At 51.0% G+C, this 21,192-nt stretch overlaps 8 protein-coding genes across 8 annotated transcripts; 4 read left to right on the plus strand and 4 right to left on the minus strand.

The window, feature by feature from the left end:
• Positions 1 to 465: 465 nt before the first annotated feature.
• On the minus strand, positions 466 to 2,660 carry M438DRAFT_357167 (uncharacterized protein; the record flags this gene model as incomplete). The annotated part of the gene is made up of 4 exons (XM_029907151.1): positions 466 to 1,051; positions 1,101 to 1,915; positions 1,970 to 2,395; positions 2,490 to 2,660. The coding sequence occupies 4 exons, from the start codon at positions 2,658 to 2,660 to the stop codon at positions 466 to 468; spliced, it is 1,998 nt and encodes a 665-aa protein (XP_029758282.1).
• Positions 2,661 to 3,483: 823 nt separating this feature from the next.
• On the plus strand, positions 3,484 to 4,130 carry M438DRAFT_347370 (uncharacterized protein). Its single transcript, XM_029905887.1, has 2 exons — positions 3,484 to 3,712; positions 3,765 to 4,130. The coding sequence occupies exons 1-2, from the start codon at positions 3,566 to 3,568 to the stop codon at positions 3,918 to 3,920; spliced, it is 303 nt and encodes a 100-aa protein (XP_029758283.1). The 5' UTR covers positions 3,484 to 3,565; the 3' UTR covers positions 3,921 to 4,130.
• Positions 4,131 to 4,480: 350 nt separating this feature from the next.
• M438DRAFT_278378 (uncharacterized protein) lies at positions 4,481 to 5,210 on the plus strand (the record flags this gene model as incomplete). Its single annotated transcript, XM_029901001.1, has 3 exons — positions 4,481 to 4,513; positions 4,572 to 4,696; positions 4,772 to 5,210. 3 exons carry the CDS (start codon positions 4,481 to 4,483, stop codon positions 5,208 to 5,210), a joined length of 597 nt encoding a protein of 198 aa, XP_029758284.1.
• Positions 5,211 to 5,339: 129 nt separating this feature from the next.
• M438DRAFT_277880 (uncharacterized protein) lies at positions 5,340 to 7,938 on the minus strand (the record flags this gene model as incomplete). The annotated part of the gene is made up of 2 exons (XM_029900957.1): positions 5,340 to 5,660; positions 5,710 to 7,938. The coding sequence occupies 2 exons, from the start codon at positions 7,936 to 7,938 to the stop codon at positions 5,340 to 5,342; spliced, it is 2,550 nt and encodes an 849-aa protein (XP_029758285.1).
• Positions 7,939 to 8,115: 177 nt separating this feature from the next.
• Positions 8,116 to 9,354, plus strand: M438DRAFT_55116 (proteasome subunit alpha type-5). The gene is made up of 5 exons (XM_029910182.1): positions 8,116 to 8,316; positions 8,370 to 8,382; positions 8,436 to 8,514; positions 8,570 to 8,913; positions 8,963 to 9,354. Exons 1-5 carry the CDS (start codon positions 8,292 to 8,294, stop codon positions 9,237 to 9,239), a joined length of 738 nt encoding a protein of 245 aa, XP_029758286.1. The 5' UTR covers positions 8,116 to 8,291; the 3' UTR covers positions 9,240 to 9,354.
• On the minus strand, positions 9,033 to 9,900 carry M438DRAFT_347374 (uncharacterized protein). Its single transcript, XM_029905888.1, has 2 exons — positions 9,869 to 9,900; positions 9,033 to 9,810 (listed from the first exon to the last, which is right to left on the minus strand). Exon 2 carries the CDS (start codon positions 9,637 to 9,639, stop codon positions 9,469 to 9,471), a length of 171 nt encoding a protein of 56 aa, XP_029758287.1. The 5' UTR covers positions 9,640 to 9,810; positions 9,869 to 9,900; the 3' UTR covers positions 9,033 to 9,468.
• A 512-nt stretch (positions 9,901 to 10,412) lies between these two features.
• M438DRAFT_322794 (uncharacterized protein) lies at positions 10,413 to 16,591 on the plus strand (the record flags this gene model as incomplete). Its single annotated transcript, XM_029902978.1, has 6 exons — positions 10,413 to 11,866; positions 11,923 to 12,553; positions 12,604 to 12,695; positions 12,750 to 14,394; positions 14,450 to 15,094; positions 16,339 to 16,591. The coding sequence occupies 6 exons, from the start codon at positions 10,413 to 10,415 to the stop codon at positions 16,543 to 16,545; spliced, it is 4,674 nt and encodes a 1,557-aa protein (XP_029758288.1). The 3' UTR covers positions 16,546 to 16,591.
• Positions 16,592 to 16,791: 200 nt separating this feature from the next.
• Positions 16,792 to 20,141, minus strand: M438DRAFT_407313 (cytochrome P450). Its single transcript, XM_029909891.1, has 5 exons — positions 19,885 to 20,141; positions 19,195 to 19,676; positions 18,731 to 19,140; positions 18,417 to 18,498; positions 16,792 to 18,257 (listed from the first exon to the last, which is right to left on the minus strand). Exons 1-5 carry the CDS (start codon positions 20,065 to 20,067, stop codon positions 16,958 to 16,960), a joined length of 2,457 nt encoding a protein of 818 aa, XP_029758289.1. The 5' UTR covers positions 20,068 to 20,141; the 3' UTR covers positions 16,792 to 16,957.
• Positions 20,142 to 21,192: the final 1,051 nt, after the last annotated feature.

Genomic DNA, 21,192 nt, shown 5'->3' on the forward strand with positions numbered 1-21,192 from the left:
ACGAAAAGTCCAAAAGGGATATCATCAACATCTGCTCTCAGTGGACAATTACTAGACGCAGGAAATCGATCTGCATTTTGATAAGCTGGAGAAATGCTTGGAGACAAGAAACAGTCCGCAGGGAGTAACACAGGGGCGCGCAGCTATCTGCTGCTCCTGTTGACAAAGTCTTGACGAACTTGAATGTCAAAATGCACAATTTTGTTTGATTTCTGCAACTACTCCTTAGAGAGCCTCCTTGAACACCCATCTCACTTGCCAACGCACTCGAGCTCAAAAAAAGATCGTGCATCTTTACGGCATCTTTTAAGCTGAAGTTGTCCTATAGAATCCTGAATACTACAACAAAAATGACAGTGACATATCATAGGAGCGGGTGACGATGACAAGTAAGTTGATGACGAAAGAATGTATGCATATGCTTCCACGCTACAAGCAAAACCAGATCTATAAAGCTCCATTCCCTTATGCAGCAACTTCTCTCTTCAACTTCGTCTTCAGGTTGGCCAGATCAGCCTCGGCCTTTCGCTTCCCGAGCACGCCTGCAGCCTCAGGAGTAGTACTTCTACCCCTATCACCACCACCAGCTCTCTTGACCTCATCGTGGCAAGAAGCGTGGAACACGCGACCGCCGACCTTGACGGCATCCATCCAGACCCATTCTTGAGCTTCATCGTGCCAGACAGGCTCGAACTTTTCTTGACAGATTGGGCAGGTGGCGTTGGCTGCTGCTCCAGTAGGTGCAGGGATGTACTTTTCGCGTACGCTGATGGGTTTGGCGGTAGTTGTGCTGGTGGAGTTTGTGTCGGCAGCAGCTGAGGAAGCGTCGACTTCGCGCAGGCGAATCCATTCTATCTCATCGATGTACCAGCTGCGGGTTAGGCCGGCAGCAAGGGCTGCGTCAGCGATACGCTGGTTGCTGCGGAAGTGCCAGTCGAGATGGCGGGCCTTTTGAGCGCGACCCTCGTCAGTGGACAAGAAGCGGCGACCGCACGTAGTGCATTGGTTTGGTTGCGCGTCGTACAGCGTGTGGACGACCTCTGGGCGGAAGCTGTAGATAAAGTTAGACAAGTCATGAACATTTCTAAATGTAGACATACCTCTTCAGTGCTGCAGCATTCAAAGGAATGCGGACCTTGGCTGGAGTGCCCGGAGGTGGTAAAGGCGTAGGCAGCTTCGGTGCAAGACCTTGGAGTTGTTGAAGGATAGAAAGAGCGGGGGCAGGAGCTGCTGGTGGAGGAACAGGAGGGGCCAATCCAGGTGTAGGAGTAGCATTATTGGATGCAGGGAGGATATTGGCAGCACGGAGAGCATCGAGAAGAGGGTTGCCAGTCGGACCAGCAGGGGTTACGGCAGCCGTCCGTGGTGATTGTGTGGTGGGTGGGGGTGGCATTGAGTTCAAGGCGGCCTGGACCACAGGTGTGCTGGGCTTCTGACCATTGGCAGTGGATGCTAGCAACTGCTCAAGGATACCTGGTGCAAAGGCTGGAGGGGCGACAGGTGGCTGAGCTGACGGGGTAGGTGCGAAGCCATGAGGAATGGGTGGCGGAGGCGGGAAGGGGAGACCAACAGGAGTCGGAGCTTGCCACTGCGGTTGTTGAGGCGTAGCGGAAGGAGGTGGGAGAGGTTGTGATTGAACGGCTTGCAGTTGTGCCACTTGCTTCTTGATCATGCCAATTGCGTCAGGGTTGAGCTGCTGTGTCTGTACGACAGCCTGGAGATCAAGAAGAGCCTTGAGCTTAGTCTGTACCTGTGAGTCGTATGGGTTGCGAGCAAACTCTGTTTGGAAGCCAGCGATCAAGCCATGAATGTCGGCTTTCAGCTTGTTCAGATCATCTTGCGGATTGAGTGCGGCCGATATCGAGCGCGCGATGTCAGGAGGCAGCTGGTTTGAAGGAAACTGCTGAGGCGTGGGCTTGAATATGTCAGTCATGTTTGATAAATACGATGAGTTGTTGCTATGAAATACCTGTTGACTGCGGAATCCATTTTGATAGGCGTCTTGCGGAGGGGGAAGGAATTGACCAGCGTTGTGTGGCGGAGTAGGTGTGTTTCTGTATGCCGATGACATGGGCCTTCCTGGAATTCCGAGAGGAGTGCGATTTCTGGTTTGGAGTTGCACCGCGGCCGTTCTTGCCTTGATAAGCGCATTCTCGATGGTGCGGGTGACATCTGCAGGAAAGACCGGTCGAGGGTCCATGGATCCAGGCACTGGCTCCTTCCAAGTCTTCAACATAGCTTCCATGCTTTTCCTTGTATGGCTATCTACAAGAGTGTATGAGTCCATAAAGGTAGAGAAGAGGTTCCTTCCAAGGTAGACCGTGTATGGTGTGCCAACATTCTTCACGATAGAATCGAGTACATAAAGTGCAGGTAGCTTGCGTCCAGGGGCAGTCTGTATTCGGGTCAGTCAATTTGTTTCGTGGGGGCGCCAATTCTTTCTGTAAAAGTCGAAAGTAAGAAGAAATCTCGGCGTTGCTGGATCTCACCGTCTTGATGTGCTTTTCCAAAACCATAGCTATAGCTTGGGCATGTTCGGTATTCTCCTTGGCGATGATAGTCAAGTTGCTAATTTCATATCTGTTGTTGTTCTGAAGGTCTTGCAGCGATTCCTGAAAGTCCAGGGCGACTTCGTCCGAGACTTGGTCGGCAGCAGACATGATTCTTCAAGGCAAGATATTGATTTTCAGTAGTAGATGGAAAAGCAGAAAAAGCAGACTACGAGTCACGGATAGCTTCCTTCGAAAGTGGCTCAAGAAAGAGACAGTCAACGCGCTATCCGGTCCGCAGACGGAAGAGAAAAGAGATGCAGGCCCTTTTTGGTCGGATTGAACAACCACAAGAGGTGAGTAGATGGCAAGTAGCAAGCGAGACTTGCTTCACCAAGAGGCGTGAAATCAGAAGAGTGTGATGGATCAATACTAGCTATTGTCTCTTCCCGCCCACAATAAGCAGCCCGCTGCTCTCAATAGATGTGTGAAGGCCGATTCTCGATCTTCTGCGCAAATGCTGTGAAGAATCCTCCACTTTCACCCCAAAGCCTTGTTTTTTCTGCTTGTGCTCACAATGTGCGGCAGAAAGTGGGAAGGTATGATATTTGTGCTTCTTTCTTCTGATTGTGTTCTTTGTTTTCTCTTTGCGGACGGGCGATGAAGCACAAGAGGTTAGCGGTAGACCACGGAGAGCACGGCGGTTGGTCGGCCAGTCGCGTGCGTTCGGTGAGATGCGGAATTCGATATAAGCGTGATTGCGAGTTGGACAAGAACCTCAGTGGGAGAGATCCTCGAGCGTGTGATGAAGATGTTAGCGTGTCAGAGGAGAGTGAGACGTCCGTCGTTGCTCACTGATGCGCGATTCAAAGCGCGCTGCGTCTGGCTTCTCTTAGTCTCGGGTCTTGGCAAGCCGAAACTCTCAAAGCTCAGCGTCATATGGCTTGGCTGGACTCCGCGGTCCATGACAACAGGCAGCTGCATTCAGAGACATAAGGTACCCCAGGTCCCTCACTTTCAGCACTTTCAGCAATAGTTTACTGCCTCTACCAATAATCATAAATCAATCAACCAACATGAAGTTCAACATCCATCTCCTCCTCATCGCTCTCCTCGTGGCCTTGGCCTACGCTGCCACCGAGCAGAAGCAGGTGATCGTCAGCTACCCCAAAGATACTCCCTACTCTGTCATCGAGCACGCAATGGATGCCATCAAGGAAGCTGTAGATACTGTGTTTCCCTATTGTGATAGAAAGCCAGACTAACCAACGCCAGGGCGGTGTCATCACCCACGAGTACAAGACACTCATCAAGGGCTTCGCTGCCACTGCTTCTACTAAAGTCGTCCAAAGCGTCAAGGCCTTGGGTGAGAAGTACAACGCCATCGTTGAAGAGGATCAAGTCGTTTCTATCGCTGGAACCTCCTCGTAAAAGACAGCTTCACTCAGTCACGAAATGGGACAATGAAATTATCAGGCGTTCGGATAATTATGAGAACAGTCTACAGGAATACCTCACAGGACTATTAGGATGGGAATGGAGGGTACAGGAGTCAATGGAATTGCTAGGGAAAGAAAGTAGTTTTGTATCACTGCCATAGGCAAACTAAAATCATGCACTGTTTCGGAAGTCAACTCGTAAAAGGTACTGCGTTCCGGCCACTATCACGTACCGTGTGAATTTATGCCAGATGCGCCAGCGAACTGGAATCTCACTTCCGACTCCGTGCAGAGGTGATCACGCCGAACGGTCGAGTTGAGTAGGTAGTATTGATACCCGAATCACGTGATCAATATTCTAGATTTGTCCATCGCGCCTCTCCTTCCATGGTCATCGCCTTCCCCAAGCATCTAGAGATTCAGCCTTCCATCTCAAAAACCCTGGCGCTGATGACAATCATCACGCTTCCTCATCTCGTCCGTCGCTGAAGTCGTGCGCATCTGGGGAAGGCCGTTGAGACAACCAGCCAACATCCCCAGCACCAAGCAAAAATGGCCGATCCTCCAAGAAAAGAGCGTGACACGGTACGTTTAAAAACAATTCACCACAAACAGTCTACAAGTTACTGATGATTCTTGTCAGATCATGGCAAGAGCAGTGCTGCTGCCAATTACAAACTTCAACCCTGGCACACCTCGTCTGGACGGCAGAGAAGCACGCCTGAAAGCAATGATATCAAATTCAGATGCACACGACAGAGAAGTCAGGTAAACAAAGACCTTCCAATGATGTTTCGAGTGTTTTTGTGCAATTGAGCTAAGTCTATGTTTCTTCTTCTGCAGAAATAGAATGTTCAGCGCAACATTCGCACCCGATGCCATAGAGGCCAACAAGACACGCCCAGAGATAACCGAACAGACGACTCCAGAAGTGCTCGCTGCCTCGGACTCACTGCGCAGATGCAAAGAGTACAATACCCGTGCTGCCCAACAGAGACAGTTTCTCAACGAGACTCTGAGAAAGTACGATGGGTCTGCAGCATCTTCGCCTGCCACGACGGCTGGTGCTCGTAGAGAAAGCACTGGCATGGCTCCTGTTGCGCCAATGGGCGCTCCTGCGGCAGTTATGGAAGGGGTGAGGAGGACAGGTGTGGCACCTACTGCACCAATGATGACTAAACCTACTCCTGCTCCTCTGCCCACATCTTCTGCTGCACAGATGTTCCCGTTCCCGTACTCGAATCCAAACATCGACGCGAGCAGAGACCCCAGGAGACGCTGATTGGGGAGGAATTGCTCGCTTTACGTCGAAAAGCATTTCTTTTTAGCTTCACCTTCTCTTTCATCGAGAAGCTTGTTTTCGTAGCATGATACCCAAATAACATACGTCTGTTTTACTCCCCTACTTATTTCAGCCATAAGGCGGTGCCGAGGAAACAGGGCCGGGTATGTTCTCATTAGCCATGCTGAGTCTGGCACATAGTCCAAGGAAGACCACGGTCTCCGTAGCGGCGAGGTAATTCAGCGCGTCCAGCAGAATCTTAAGGTGCCTGGTGAAGCTGTCCTCGAAGCGTTTGAGCATGTCATCGAGTTTTTCGAGCCTATGGCTATCGTGCTCAGGCTTCCCAGCCTCGGTCTTAGCAAGATCTGGATCGCTTGTGGCAAGACCTCTAGATAGAGATGCAGTATAATTGGCGAACATCGTGCAAGTTGCCATAACTTTGGAGTTGATCTGTCTAGGTGTCAGCGACGTACTGTTCATGAGATTATTCACAACATACCCTGAGGAGCTTCGAGTTGGTCAGCATGCACTCTTTGAGACATGTAGCCAAAAAGTCGACATGATCTTGCATCAATTCGTCAACGGTTCGTTTGACCTTTCCGCCCTCGGCCACACTTTCCGGCGCTTCAGCCTCGCTCAGTCGAGTCATGAACGCCGTCCAATTTGGTTCGATCACTTCGTTTGTGCAGAAGTATAGCAACTGCTGCACGAAACAAAGCATACGGCTTCGTAAGCACCACGCCCTACGTTTCCAGTCTTCAATGCGCCGATCAGAGCTCTTGTGACGCCAACTTGTGACTTTTGAATGGTCGACCCATGAGCTTACTAGCAGCTGCTCAAGGTGACGTAACGACAAGATGTAGCGGAAGAGCAGTTGGTATCTTGTCAGAGTTACTCTCGAAACGACCAGCGAGAGAGGGAATGGAACAGCATAGTCGAATGTAAGAGCGTCGAAACCACTAATGTCTTTGTCGTCTCCAATTACACTGGCTGCTGGTGTGTATGATGTGATGCTTCCACCGTCGGCATCTAGACCCTTGACGTTGACGACCTGCATCAACCATCCGGTCAGGCCGACCTCATTCATGACAACCTTGACATCTTCCTTGAAGGGATCCTCGGCTGCAACACTTCCAGGTTGTCGCAACACGATGTCAAGAAGCGATTGCAGCTTTCCGATATTAACAGATTTAGCAGGCTTCTTAAGCTCTGAGTGACCAAGTTCGAGAAAATAAGAGAAGAAATCGGAACGATCCAAGAAGAAGTAATGCTTTAAGCTGCGAAGGCGTGCAGGCAGAGCATGCGTTGTGAGGAGCAGAGTGAGGAGCGAAGAATTGGCGAAAGCGTAAGCAGAGTTGGCGTTATCCAGAAAACGAACATCATCAAAGGTGTGAGGGACTTGATCGTCCATGTCTCTTGATACATCAACACCACCACACTCTCGAACAACATTCAAATATTTGCCAGCCAGCAGCACCTTGTCCTTGACAGATTCCAGTTGCGGGGGTACATCTTCATGACGGATGGTGTAACGCTTTTCCCAGTACTCGTCGGTGTAGTCTTGCTCCAGTCCTTCTCTGCGAATGCTCTTTTGCTCCTTGATAAGAAATTCAGAATGCGGATCTCGAACATTGCCGTGATGAAGCCATTCATTCAACATGGCCATATAGGGCCTGGAGGATTCCCGCAATAAAGTGGTAAGCAGAGTACGAGCGGCAGGATCGCCAGACATGGTAGCCAGGCGTTTGGTGATTAAGCGTAACACACTGCCTCCTTTGCACACTTTTCTGCCGACATTACCAGCATCTCGGCCTTCTCGCAAAGACTCTAGGATGTTCTCGAAATCATCAGATTCGTCCAGATCATCGTCATCCTCCTCAAGCATGGAGTTCTCTTTCAATATCTCATGGGCTAGGCTGTACAGCTGAAACATCATGTGGCTAGTGGGTTTGGTGTGGAGGTTCAGGACGTGAAGGGTGAAAGATTGATTGGTCAGCATTTGATGTTCCAGTTGGGCGATGAGGATCAGGTAGTCCTTGAGTAGTTTCCTCATGGCGGCGCATAGAGCATGATTGACGGCGCCGAATTCTTCCCTGCTCTGAACCTCGACGAAAGCCTCGACAGCAGCGTAATGTGTAGCCATGCTCAACATTGATATTGTCAAGTCCCTTAGACTTGGGTCTAGGCCAGGTAATACGCGGAACTGTGGACCAGCAAGGCGGCTCTTTTCCTCGGTCGGCTGGTAGGCATCGGTGTAGCGGACATACTGGCCCTCGAAGCCCATAAAGACGAACAACAGGTCCTGAATGATGGCAGTTTCTTGAGCATTGAGTGTCATGGAAGACAGAGGCTCGGGTTGGAGAGCAGAAGGCGCATGGGCGGCTAACGGTGGAACGGAAATGCGAGATGCCAGCGGGGCAGAAGTATGAGGAATCAGGGAGGCCTTGGGGTTCCAGGCAGGAGTCGGGTCGACATCTCTCGGGACAGAATCGGACTGCCTTGGCCTCGAGGGTTGAGATGGTTGGGCGGGTTGCTTATGAAGGCTTCGGACGCGAGTGACGGTCGCGGAACGAGATTCATGTTGATGTGATTCGACACGGATGTGGGCGTTTCGTTGCGAATAACCATCTGGCTGGGCGTTTCTCTGAGAGTAAACATCTGGCTGAGCACTAGCACGAGGGACTCTTTGGCGGTGCGAGGCCGACGTTCTTCTGTCGGCAGCTGACATTGTACAGTATTCGCATGGCTGCAAGCAAGCAAGCAAGCAATCAAGAGTGGTGCATAGCGCGTCGGGTTGCTTGTTGCTTGCTTGAAAGACGCGTCCAGCTGCACGAGTCGGGAAAGCTGCCGCACGGGTCAAAGCTTCTCGAACAGCGCCGGTGCAGGTGCATCACTGCTGCTGCTTGTTTCCTGAGGGCAATCAGCTCGCCGTCTGCAATCCATCTCTCTCGCCCATCTGTCCACCGAACGTCTACTCTTTCCCTCTCCACAACTCCAAGCAGTAGCCACCCCTGCTCTACGTCCACCACATAATCACACTTCACCGCCACCTCTCGCTCTTCCCCACCAACTCCCGCAACCATGTTCATTGCGCGCTCCGAATATGGTGAGTCCTAACATGCACACCTGTCTAGCCATCTTGCTAACATGTTGTTCCAGATCGCGGTATCAAGTAGGCTATATCTCCTCGCTCTCCTTCCATACAGTAAACTCATTCCGTCCCAGCACCTTCTCGCCCGAAGGCCGTCTCTTCCAAGTAGAGTACTCGCTCGAAGCCATCAAGCTCGGTTCCACCGCTATCGGTGTATGTTCTATCACGGATTATCCTACCGGCCCATCCGTCCCTAACTCCCAAACAGGTCGCAACCTCCGAGGGTGTCATCCTTGGTGTCGAGAAGCGCGTCACTTCAACACTGCTCGAAACCAGCTCCGTCGAGAAGATCGTCGAGATCGACAGACACATTGGTGCCGCCATGTCCGGTCTGCAGGCCGACGCCCGTAGCATGATCGAGCATGCCAGAATTACTTCGCAAAGTCACGCCTTCAACTACGCCGAACCTCTGTCCGTCGAGAGCTGTACCCAGGCCATCTGCGATTTGGCCCTGAGATTCGGTGAGGGTGCCGAGGGAGAGGAGAGCATCATGAGCAGACCCTTCGGTGTCGCCTTGCTCATTGCTGGCTTTGACGAGAACGGCCCATCACTGTGAGCATCATCACCTTCTATTCCACTAAACATACGTCTGACTAGTTAGGTACCACGCCGAACCTTCAGGCACATTCTACCGCTACGACGCAAAGGCCATCGGCTCGGGATCAGAGGGTGCACAGGCCGAGTTGCAGAATGAGTTCCACAAGTCATTGACGCTGGCAGAGGCCGAGGTCTTGGTGCTCAAGACATTGAAGCAGGTCATGGAGGAGAAGCTGGACTCGAAGAACGTGCAGTTGGCCAGCGTCACCAAGGACAAGGGCTTCAGGATATACGGCGACGAAGAGATGGCATCGGTTGTGTCCAGACTCGAGGCCAACTAGAGGCTACGTCATGTCAAGCCATTCTATGTATTCTAGGCGCATCGCATAGGCGCAAAGGAATTAATGATAAATGCATCCAAAGGAAGGGTTGTTTTGTTTTCAATCGTAGCTTTTCAGGGGACGGGACAGATGGGATGGTCTAGAAAACATGCAATTTATGCTGCAACCCCATTGAATTTAATGTACACAGCAGCCAACTCCAGAAAGCATCACCATAGTGATTGGGCGTTTAGAAGGGGTTGTCCTCGGGGGCGATCTCCTTGACGAAGTGGTCGCCAATGAAGGGGACCTTCTGCATAATGTCCTTTCGTACACGGGGAATGTCGGCGAAGAAGAAGAGGGCGAAGATACCAGCAACGGCACCGAAGCCAGCGGCGGTGGTACCGCTATAAGGGGCCATGTTAGCAGACTGTATGGAATAAGATCGAAGATGTTCGGTTCGAGATAATGGAATGGTGCTTTCAAGGGTGTACGGATAGGCGAAGGGTGGATACGGAAGGAGAGGCGGTTGACGTACAAGATTCTGGCGCGGTGGAGGTCGATGCCGTGGAAGTTGGTGCCGATCTTGTAGCTGGATGGTAGGTCAGTATGGCGATGCGATTGGCAAAGTCGCTTGCAGAGTGGCTCACTTGGGACCGTATTTGCTCTGGTAGGCCTTGTAGTTGGGGAGGCTGACCCAGGGCTGCATGCCGTGGTGGCCCTCGAACTTGGTGCCGAACTGGGCCTAGAGAGTGGTTAGTCGTCGTGCGCAATTGCTGGCATGCGGTCGACGTACGGCTCTGATCTGCGACGACTGCATTGTGAGTTGTGTGGTGTGGTGGAGTGACTGGATTCAATCAACAGTTCGCCGTCGTCGCTTTCCCAACTTGCACTTGCACTTCGACCTTGGCCCGGCTTCCGCTGCTGACCATGCGACAAGCCATGACAAAAGCCTTGGCCCGCCGGCCACAAGTCGCCGTTCCTCCGAGCTCCCACCTCCCTATCCACCATCTCAAACAATGGCACGTTGCTGCAATTGGCTTTCTACGAAGTGACTCTGTTTCCGCCGCTCTATCTAGTCTACGACTTCTCACCAAAATCATGCGTTGATATAATATCATGATCCATTCCCCCGACGCTTGGGCTTTCTCTAATATACCATAATCGCTGCATCAACTTTGGTCGCATCAAGCCATGGAGTCGACTCTGAGCTCCAAGGTTACTGGTTCGTCGCGTAACCTCTCACCACGGCATTCATGTTCTGACTACATCTCAGTCGAGTACCACGATCCCTCTGGTATATTCCCCTTGATCTCGCGTGACCTAGCATCCAGATTACCTTTGCGCAACCTGAACTGGAAATCTCCCTCGAGACCTTTACGGTCCATCGGCGCTCTCCATGTCGAATTCGTCCCCGATGCCCAGACCGAAGCCTCGGAGAGCGACAAACTGCAGCGTGTCGACTCTTATGGTTCTAGAGCTGGTGCTCCCTCTGTCGCCAAAGAACGAAGACATCAAATTCCTGGCTTGCGCCAAACCCCCTACCTCAGGATATATCTGCTGCGATGCGATGACAAGGACACGTACAAGGCTTCATCACGACAGCTCCTGCGTGACTGGCTCAGGGACACGGCTCCACCCTCGCAGAGTTCTTCCAACGTGAACAAATCAGAGGACCACGATGCTGCAGAATGGCTCATCTTACACGTTGTTATTCCTGATACCATTGCCGCTTCCGAGCCCCGCTGGACCGCTGCATCCAAGAAAGAGCCCGACGAGCTGGTTGAAAGGCCGTCGAGCACAACCAAATGGCCGGGCAAGAGCACCAGGACTGTGCTGGACAAAATACGCGCCGACTTTACCGCTTCTTCCAAATCTGGTCCAGAGCGAATCGCGCAAATCAGATTACAAAAGAAAGATGTCCCACCACAGCTGCTACCTCAGACTCCTGTCACACAACCTTACATTGAGAGTCCGCAGGAACAAGAAAATGCCTGGCAGGACCTCATCGCAAAGTTCAAGACCTTGATACTCATGTCTTTCGACTTGCGCGTGTCACAGTATGAGGATGACATTCGTGAAAAAGACTCTCAGCGTGCACTCCCTGGCTGGAACTTTTGTACCTTCTTCACCCTCAAAGAAGGTCTGGCTCGGGGCTTCGAAAGTGTCGGTCTGGTCGAGGACGCTTTGGCAATTTATGACGAGCTTTCCGCAGGACTTGATTCTGCGCTTCGTGATAACGAGCCAGGAGCTGCTCAAGGTACCTTTCTGGGTAACCTTGATGATCAGAAGAACTCTATACAAGAGATCGTCGGCGCACAATCCGGTGCTTCCAAGCTTGAGCAACTAATTTCGCAGTTTCAAGAAATGTTTGACCAGCCACTCGATCTAACCAAAAAGGATTATCGTGGTGCAATAGTCTCAAGCACTATATCCCTTTTTGACTTTCGTCTCTACATATTCGCGAGGCAAAGAACACTTTTGCTTCGTCTCGGCGCTGGAAGTGGCAACCTTCAACAGGCCAGACCTTCCAGTACCAGAGGTGGTCCCAAAGACGATAACTTGACCTATGCTGCTGAAGTCTGTAAGAGGGCAGCTCTTTTTGCTGCTACCAATGCTCGTGCTCTTCGCAACGGACTCACCGAAGGGTACGGTTACATCCTCGTCCTGTTTCAGATAGATCTTTTTGTTGATAGCTGTGTAGGTCTGACAACAATTCTCATATTCCATCTCTTGTTGACAACATCGCTTCTTCTTGGACGCATGCTGTGCTCGATCAGGTGCTCAGTGAGACTGCATCAAAGGACTTTCCCTCTTCTGGTGAGAGAGCCTCATTGCCATCACAAAACCAAACACCAAGTGTCCTATCTAAGAAAGAGGGCAATTTCAACTTTCCTCAAGGAGCAAATACTCATCCAAATCGGACAAGCTCTTTACAGCGCAGTGTGTCTTCTTCTTCACAACTTACACCGCAAACTATTTATGAGAATGAACGATATGCCAAATCTAGCCCTAGCTCCCAGCCAGATACTGTCACCACAAGTGGATCTGGTGTTGCGATCCTCGCATCTGGTCGGGCTCAACTCTTTCTGACGCAGCGGAGGATTATTGAAGCTCTGGCAAAGCAAAAAGGATGGCAATCTGGCTGGGCCGCAATCAAAGCAGCGCAGTCCTTGGCCAATGTTGATCTTGACGGCACAGGAGACGCGGCGCCTGCTGTCGATGGAGATGCGCCGGAAGCTTCTCTACCATCAGCAGAAACAGCAAAATTGCTTCTTAGTGCTCCCTTGTCAGCAGCTATTGCATCTCTAGAAGAGTTTAGAGCTGCCTATGAGGTACGAGTATCTTCTCTGAAATGATCAAACTGGCACTGACCCCGGTACAGCGATTGAGCCAGCTTGCAGTATCACACTTCACGATAGCAAACCACACAAAATCTGCAGATTCGGTCATCAGCGATCTTGCCATACTCAAATAGTAAGTTTTTACCAATGCCATGCTAGTCTTCCGCTCAGCTGACGTTTTCTGCAGTCAACTTGGTGATGTTGCCCAGGCAGCTACTTATTTCCAACGAGCATCCGCAACCTTCCTCAAGACCAGTTGGTCCTACGTTCACGGTGAGATGTTGAGGATTTACGCCAAATGTCTGAAGGATCTTCACCGGCGAGACGAGTACATGAGGGTCATGCTGAGCCTGCTCGGCAAGGTCATCGGGCATCGTATGACAAAAGCAGTACCCAGGGTTCGTGGACCCTCCGCCTGGCTGGATGAAGATACTGTCGATGTCACTGGTGTCCTTGAAGAGCTTGTGAATTTCTCGGAAGAAATGCCTTACAACTTTACCGCTTCGATGTCTGACTTCTTCGCCAACATCGATGTTAGCCCAGAGGTTACGCATCATCCAGACAAGGATGGGTTCAGTCTGAATATCCGTGTCAAGCATCTGCTCGACGAGGATCTCACCATCGATCGCGTCAGACTACGGCTAACACTGATTAGTGACGCTAGTCAAGACGTCATCCTACAGACTGATGGCCCGGTACACCTCAAACGAGGCGTCGCGAAGATCCAGGTCCACTCGAACGTCACAACGTATGGACATTACCTTGTCGACAAATTGGTGCTGGAATCCAGAAAACTGCATTTTTCACACGAATTCCAGCCGAAGCCACAGACTACACCACTGGGCATCACCAATGCTAGTGCATCTGAGAGAAGACCTAGTGTTAGTGGCCCCTCACTACTGATCTATCCTCATGGAGACTCCTTGGAAGCTCGAGTAACTCTGGCCAAAGAGATTCACATCGACAAAATACGATCAATCGTCGTTGCAGTTGCAACAGGTCGCAACCAAGCTGAAAGTGTTGATCTGCGTTTGAAGTCTGCCTCTGCTGGATTGAGGTTACACACCGCAGATGCCGAAATTATTGACAACGATCACAAGCAACTTGACACATCACAAGCTGGCACGCTCCGACTCGGTGCTGTGGAATTACAGACACATGTCAAGATTCGTGTACCTTATAGTACAGAGCGAAGCCTTGATGAGCTTACTGTGAAGCTCGAAGCAACATATCAGACCAGCCAAGGGACGTTCGCATACCTGCGTACTTCAGCAGTCTCGGCAGCACTGCCTCTGGACGTGGATGTTAATGACATCTTCAAATCTCAGGCTCTCTTTTCACGTTTCAGCATCAGGACGACAAATGGCATACCCTTACAAATTACGAATGTGCAGGTACAGGAGTCACAGGCATACGGAGTGCGAGCTTTGCCTTGCCCCTTGCCGATGATCGTATTTGACAAACAGCCGGCTGGTCTGACCTACAAGATCACGAGGAAGGAAGCAGAGCACGCAGAGTTGGACAAAAAGGAAGCTTCGTTGGCGCTAGCGGTGGAATACATACGCTCTGACGAGGCGATTTTCGAGAAGCTCGGCGACATGCTTGAGAAGGCAGTCGCGACCAGCCCTTTTGTGGCTTTGCGTCGCTTGCTCGTACCTACCCTTCTAAACAGAGCGAAATCTCACGCACCACCTCAACAATTGGAGCAGGCTGTACTGCTCAAAGAACTTCAAATACCTTCATACGAGTCGATGGGCTGGGAGAGAATTGTCGCCAGTCTGCCATCTGACAAGTTCCAAAGTTTGGACGACTGGTTGCAGGAGTGGCATTCGGTGAGTCGACTGGTATTCAACAAATTTGTGATATTTAGGCTGATCAACTATGCAGAACAATCCGAAGCTACATCTTGACGAGTCGACAGGTGCTGCCTTGACAAGAAAAATCACGCTTTCCGTCGAAGTTCCAACTGTCGATGTCTTGCACACAGTCACTGTTCACCTCGATAGCAAAGACTCTTCCGATGCGGTCATCATCGGCCGCCCGCTACCTGCCACTCTCACGATCAAACACACGAGACGCTGGGCCAGTACAGCCCCAGCCTCAAATGCGCCTCTCGCTTTCTCTTACACCATCGATACGCCTGTCGATGGTCCATGGCTCGTCGCTGGACCCAAGCGCTCGCGCTTCAATTTCAAGGCCGATGAGGAAGAAACAAAAGTCTCACTCGTCTTGGTACCTCTTCGACCAGGCATGCACCTTTTGCCTTCGGTGGACATACAACCAGTCTCCACGTCTGTCGAGAAATCTGGCGTCGAAGGCATGTCGAGATTACTCAGTCCAGGACAGAACAATGCGCCGACCGAGGACGAGACAGCACAGCCCCTGGTGAGCTGTGAGACCGACTATCGCAACTCGGGCGAAACAGTTTTGGTCGTGAGAGATGCCAGAACGACGACCGTGACGGTGAGGGACAGAGATATCATGCCAGCACTTCAGAGGATACCTACTGCCACCGAGTCGGTCAGGGCAAGTGTCGATAGTACTCGCACTTCCAGAATACCGTAGTAAGAGGCAAGAGAACATGGTCAAGAGCTTGGATCAAGTAGACGTGTATCTGATCTGACGGCGAACACAAGCCACTGTGCCAATTGCCTTTCGTACCTTCCCCTTCCCAATCAGAAAGAATAAACCGCAAAAGCCAAAAGAATCCCAACTTCCCACCCCCTGAATCGAACCCTGGTTCTCCTGCTCCACACCATATGCCATATAAGCCACAGAATTGAATTACTTTCCATAATCCTCTGAGTTGGCGCAATGGCTTAACCACCAACTCACGATTTGTCAAAACTCATCCGAGTTTCCGCCATGTAGTCTTAAATCAATCGAGCCAGAGAGTAGCTTTCTCTGGTGGCACAGATCAAGGAAATTACGTCTGAAGGGTTTTCCCAGGAGCTTTCGAGGCTCAGGTTTTTTTGCTGTTTTTGAAGGGAAGGATGGTATGGTTCTTTTTTGCTGGTATGGCAGTTCTGTGGTGCCGGGGGACATGTTCTCCTCTCTTGCACTGCCATGTTGAGGGCCTGATATCAATTAGAGCGATGCTGGTGGATTGATCCGAGTGCCAGCTACTGAGACACTATCTACCTCTGTTCGCATTGGGCCAGGTCAATGAGTATCCTTTCACAGATCATGTGTCTCGTCACTTTGCACGCGGGATTGGCTTGTTTTGTTGCTTGATCACTTTACTTTCATTCTCATTCCCTCTCGTCACTTACACTGCTCAAACCTCCGCTTCGCCCTTCTTTAAATCGACCAAGCAAACCTCTTCGCCTCTTCTCTTCTCTACTGTCTACCAGAGATCGCCAGCCACAACATCTGGTGCTTTCCTAAACCACAACCACTACAACATCAACGTCGATCCAGGACTAAACAATCTCATCCATCATCAGCACATCAAGTCTACCTCTTCGGCGCCGGTGGGCCTTGCCTTCTTCTTGTTACCGGCGACACAAGACTGACCTTCGTCTATATAGATCGTCACTACCTCGCCAGCTTTCTTAATCCTACGATCTCACACGCCTCTGCCTCTCGCAAACAAAAGCAGACCACACATCGTCACTAGATCCCACGATCTCCACCCAACAATAACAACCACTTCCCTCACCTTACCAACAACAAACCCACAAACCACCCGCCATCATGACCGTAAGTCTCCCCCTTCCTTCTCCTTCACTTCCCCTCTCACCACCCACACACTAACAACAATACCCCTTTCCCAGCGCAACCGCACTTTCCTAGTCCTCATCGTCGTCACAATCACCTCCTTCTTCGGCAAAATGGCCTGGGACAAGCGCGACCCAAGCAAGTCTACCGGCAGCGGCAGCAGCGGCAGAAAGAAGAGATCGGCAAACTCTGCAAGCAACAAGGACAGAAAGGTCGATACTTATGATCCAGAGGTTGGCAGGGGTTCGTTCTTTGATGATTAGATGGATCTCCTTGTCAAGAACGGATGCCTGATGGTTGGAACGTCAGACGCACTTCTTCTTAAAGGATGGGAATGCATTATCATCGGTTTTGGTTTGGCTGAAGAAGGAGCAAACGGGCAATCAAACTTCGATGTGGTTGTCGATGCCAAACCAGGAACGTAGAGGAAGGGGAAAGAACAACCAACATCAACAATGATTGTACAACACATCAATCACATCACGACCAGTAAAGGCAAGAGAGTAAGCAAAGCCTTTGAGCATTCAACAAATTCACATTTCCCCTTTATCCGAGAAGGCTCAACAAAGAAAAAGAATAAGGCTATCATAATTACACATTCAAAAAAGGCTTCCTCGTTTCCTGCTTAATTTACGCCGTGAAACCCCAGCATGTGGTATCATCAAAGATTCGCGTCTAACTCGTCGCTGACTCTCTCTGCTCGCGTTCCATCTGATCGATAAACTTCTGCCACGTATCGATGGTTGAGCGGAAGTACTCGCAATTGGCATCTGCAAGTCCTCCAAGCGTTTCGCGGAACTCTGTTGCCTTGATGCGCTCGAAATCGTCCACCTCCTTGACGACCTCGATATCGAAGGCCTCGCTTGTCTTTTTCGCGGCTTCGACTTCGTTTTGTAGGCGCTCAATCTGTAGCTCAAGCTTGCGTACACGTTCCTTGCGGGCTGTCTCGTGGTCGACACCGCGGACGTCTTCGATTTTGGCGCGGATGAAGCCAGAGGCACCCATGCTGGGCCCTGAAGCTAGGTGGTCGCGCTCGCTGGCGGCTTTGGTGAGGTATTCTGACAAGCCTTCGAAGTCGAGTTGTTTTTGCTCGCGAGTCTTGAGGAGAGCCTTGACTGAAGCGATGTAGGCTTCCATATCGCGCAGACTGCCGAGGTAGTCTTGATCGGTATACTCGCGCAAGTCTTTCCAAGCCTGAGAGTTTGATTGTATGCTGAAGCCGAAGCTAGTGAGCTCGTTCTGCACGCCAGGTTCGAGCTGAGCGAGTTTTTGGAATTGTGTTGCCAGATCTGCATAGTCACCCTCGAGGTCAGATTCACGGCGTGCCAGGCGGGAGACTGATTTGGAAACGGTCGAGAGGTCTTCGTCGAGCTTGTCGGAACGCTCGCGAACATCGACAAAGCGGCGATCCGTCTTGTGGGCTTTTGCGAAAGCGTTCAGGAAGCTATCTGTCCATGTCTCCAGAACACTCGGTGCAGCAGCCTCACCAGCACTCATGCCGCGGGCGGCTCGGGATCGCATGGTTGAGTTCCATGAGTCGCTTTCAAGGAACTGGGCGAGAAGGGCAGCGCGACGCAGGACGGGGTGCAAGGTGAGGCGGTTCAAGAAGCGATTCAGAGCGTGCGCACGACGAGAAGTGAAATCAGGGCCGAAGCGGTCGCCGCGGACGTACTCCATCTTGTGCTTGTCGGGCAGCGGCGGTACGGCACATTGCGGGTACTCGCGCGTGAGGTGTTTTTGTAGGAAGACGAAGTCGGTAAAGCGGCGGCGCAGTTGTGAATGGTGGTTGACGAAGGACTTGAAGTCGGTCTCTGTGGTGACGAGGTATGATATGAAAGGGTTCTGGGTGCCTTCGTTCTCCTTCTGAGGGTCCGTTACGCGGCATTCCAGCTTGCCGTGGAGGCCGGGGCCGGCGAGGTCGACATTTGCGTCGTCGGCTGTGGGTTCGTACTCCATTGTCGTGTGTCTTGTCGACCTATGCAGAGGTGATCTTCAATGGTTGCTTTTGGAGAAAGAGACGTCTGGGAAGGTCTGGGTCGTTGGTGGCAGCTGCCCGCGTCTGGGGTTCCCTGGTGACGTTGTTTCCCGTTTTAGCTCCACCGATCCACTCTATTCAACTCCTGCCGACCCTTACACCTGTGGACTTATGCTCAAATACCACAACACAGTCAACTCGACTGTCCAACAGCGATATTGGCACAATGATATAAACTGATCTGAAGGTCCATTGAGAGCAGTCATACGCCCTCCTTCCCGAACACCTCTCACTTGACAGAATGCCCGCTCCTTGTGATAACTATATACAAGCACCCGCGACGGAAAAGTCCCTGAGCATGGACTGAGCCAAAATACTCATTCTATTTCCAGATTGCTTTGCCAGATCTCCTTGCCAGAGTCTCGACCGAGATGATTTCTACATTTTGGCTAAGCTGAAACGGCATGGCATACCCTCCCTCGGCTTCGCAGTGCCCAGCTGGATCTGATAAGCCTTCTCACCAAATTGTTTCTGTACTCCGCTCAAGTCGCTTGGGTAGCCTGAGCCATCTTCTCTCAACTTCTCGACCTCGTCGAACGCCTCGTGAAAGTCGAATTGCCGTACCGTCATGGCCAGTACCATTCTGACTTCCAGCAATGCCAACTCTTGGCCAATACAATTACGAATGCCTTTGGAGAACGCGACGAAAGCGTCACGGTCTGCACCTATTGGTGGTGCCTGGTCTGTAAGCCAACGCTCTGGACGGAACGACATGGGCTCTTGCCACACTTTCGGGTTCAAAAGGTGACCAGGAGAGTGAGCGTGAAGCATAAATCCGTCTGTAGGATAGCTTTCTCCTGTGTCTGGATCTATGATGAAGAAGCTGAAAGTCTGTCAGTACTGGCATCATGGGCTTCTTGGATCGAGAGCTACTTACTCTTTGCTTCCACTTCGAATCGCACTCGCAGGAGAATGTAGTCTCAGTGTTTCACGAACCACTGCGTCGCCATACTTCATCTTGTTGAGCAGGTATGGATCTTCTTTGATCATGTCGCCAGTCTTGGTCACATCTGGGCCGAAAATTTCCTCGCATTCCTGACGCAGACGAGCCAGTGCCTCTGGATTCTGGCTGAGTTGGTAATGAGCATAGCAAATTGTCGAACTGCTTGTGTCATGGCCAGCAAAGATGAATGTTTTGATATTTCTGATGGCAGCATCCTTGAACCTCGGATCGAGTTTTGAGGTGTCGTTGACGTTGTTTTCCTTGAGGTAAGTCTCGAGGGCCAGGTCAATGACATGCTTGGTCTTTCTACTCCTGAGATTGCGCGACGCGAATCGTTCTTCGAGTACCCTACCCACGTACGTGTCCATCTGCCTCAGGTTCCACCAATGTACGAAAGGACGGAAGATGTTGAAAATCTGCGCAGGTTTTGTAAAAAGAGCTGCTTAGGTCAGTGTCACACACTTCACGTGCTCAAGAGTTACCCACGGATAATCTTCATCCATCTGACTTGGCTTTCGAACGCCGTGACGAGCGGATGTTCTTCCAATTGGGAATTGAAGTGATCGTCTCTGATATCGATAAGTTCTGGGCAGTGGCCAAGTATCGGTTTACAGGACGACTTACAAAACCACTCGGCCGATGACGTCTACGGTCAAGCGAGTTGCAAGGTGCTCCATACGAAACAGCTCGTTCGTGACCGCCTTTTCGTGAAGAATCCGAGCAAATGTGGCCACGTCGTCGACGATGCCCGGCATCATGGTCATGATATGAGAAACGGAGAAACCAGGGTTGAAGGCAGATCTCCATGTTTTCCACAGAGGACCATCGGCCGACACTATATCATCGCCTCGACTTATGGTTTGCATGAACTCTCCAATCACTTCAGGGCATATCAGCTTGTGGGTCTCATAGCTTTCGTCAGAAAGTAATACATGGATGTTTGGGCATCGATCTTCGAACCACGAACTGACTACTCATCGACGGATGAGTCGTGATGCAAATCGATTCAAATAGTGGCCACAAGTCCAGGTAGAATAAATCCGGTAAATCGTAGAGATGTTTTACCATAAGAAGTACATTTTGACCTGCAGCACCTCGAGGTGAAGCACGAGTAGCCTCAGCCATGATTTTCATATGTCCGAATATTGGGTGGTGAGGAGGACCCGGCTGCTCGAATGTCAACATGGGCGGCCTCCTTAGTAGGGAGACTGGTCCACTCACCAACTTCGCAGCATTTCGTCGCCATACATAGCCCTTGTAAAGGAACCGACCGGTTAAGGTTAGCACGATAGTCAGTACTGCCAGGTCGATGGTGGTATTGCCCAACATATTTACGGTCGATATCACTTTGAGGGAGTGGCCGACATCTAGAACCAGGGAACCGGGCTCTTTATATATTACCAGAGGGCTGGCGGCAGCCAGGGTAGCCAATAGATTGAGATATACGAGCTGACCGGTTTCATGATCCTTCAAGAGACGTACCGCCGCCTCATGCGGGAGCTGCATATTGGTACGTCATCAACTGGAAGGAGCACAATACCAGTATCGCAAACTCTGGTATATAAACACAGAGTCAAGTTGGTAAGGGCAAGTTGTTGTAATATCATATGCATCAACAATAATACTTACGAGGTGGATCAGGATTTGGTGTGAGCACAACGGGAGCTAAATCTGCTGGAGGGGGACATATGTCCCAGTTCCAAAGTATCACAGCAATCAATGAATCACCTTAGAGTATGGAGAAATGCAAGGGAAGGTATAGGAATGAGAGAAGGCAGCAGCCCTTCCTTGCAAACCAAGCCTTACCGGCAAGAAATCAGGGTCACCCCCTCAACCAGTCTCCGAAACCTCTTATGTGATATTACTCTCGCCACATTAGTTCTTGTGCATCCATACCTTTTTGAGTGTTACTCGAAGTACTCAGAAATAAGT

This window comes from Aureobasidium pullulans (genome assembly GCF_000721785.1).
Source record: "Aureobasidium pullulans EXF-150 unplaced genomic scaffold scaffold_15, whole genome shotgun sequence".
In the NCBI taxonomy this organism is placed as follows: domain Eukaryota; kingdom Fungi; phylum Ascomycota; class Dothideomycetes; order Dothideales; family Saccotheciaceae; genus Aureobasidium; species Aureobasidium pullulans.

Bases quoted from the DNA above. Each gene is read 5' to 3' on its own strand.
- M438DRAFT_347370 (XM_029905887.1), top strand. From the start codon at position 3,566: ATGAAGTTCAACATCCATCTCCTCCTCATCGCTCTCCTCGTGGCCTTG. The intron at 3,713-3,764 runs GTAGATACTGTG...AACCAACGCCAG, and splicing joins TGGATGCCATCAAGGAAGCT to GGCGGTGTCATCACCCACGA.
- M438DRAFT_55116 (XM_029910182.1), top strand. From the start codon at position 8,292: ATGTTCATTGCGCGCTCCGAATATG. The intron at 8,515-8,569 runs GTATGTTCTATC...ACTCCCAAACAG, and splicing joins TCGGTTCCACCGCTATCGGT to GTCGCAACCTCCGAGGGTGT. The intron at 8,914-8,962 runs GTGAGCATCATC...CTGACTAGTTAG, and splicing joins GACGAGAACGGCCCATCACT to GTACCACGCCGAACCTTCAG.
- M438DRAFT_347374 (XM_029905888.1), bottom strand. From the start codon at position 9,639: ATGGCCCCTTATAGCGGTACCACCGCCGCTGGCTTCGGTGCCGTTGCT.
- M438DRAFT_407313 (XM_029909891.1), bottom strand. From the start codon at position 20,067: ATGGAGATCTGCCTTCAACCCTGGTTTCTCCGTTTCTCATATCATGAC. The intron at 19,677-19,884 runs GTAAGTCGTCCT...AAACCTGCGCAG, and splicing joins GTCATCGGCCGAGTGGTTTT to ATTTTCAACATCTTCCGTCC. The intron at 19,141-19,194 runs GTAAGTAGCTCT...ACAGACTTTCAG, and splicing joins ATTCGAAGTGGAAGCAAAGA to CTTCTTCATCATAGATCCAG.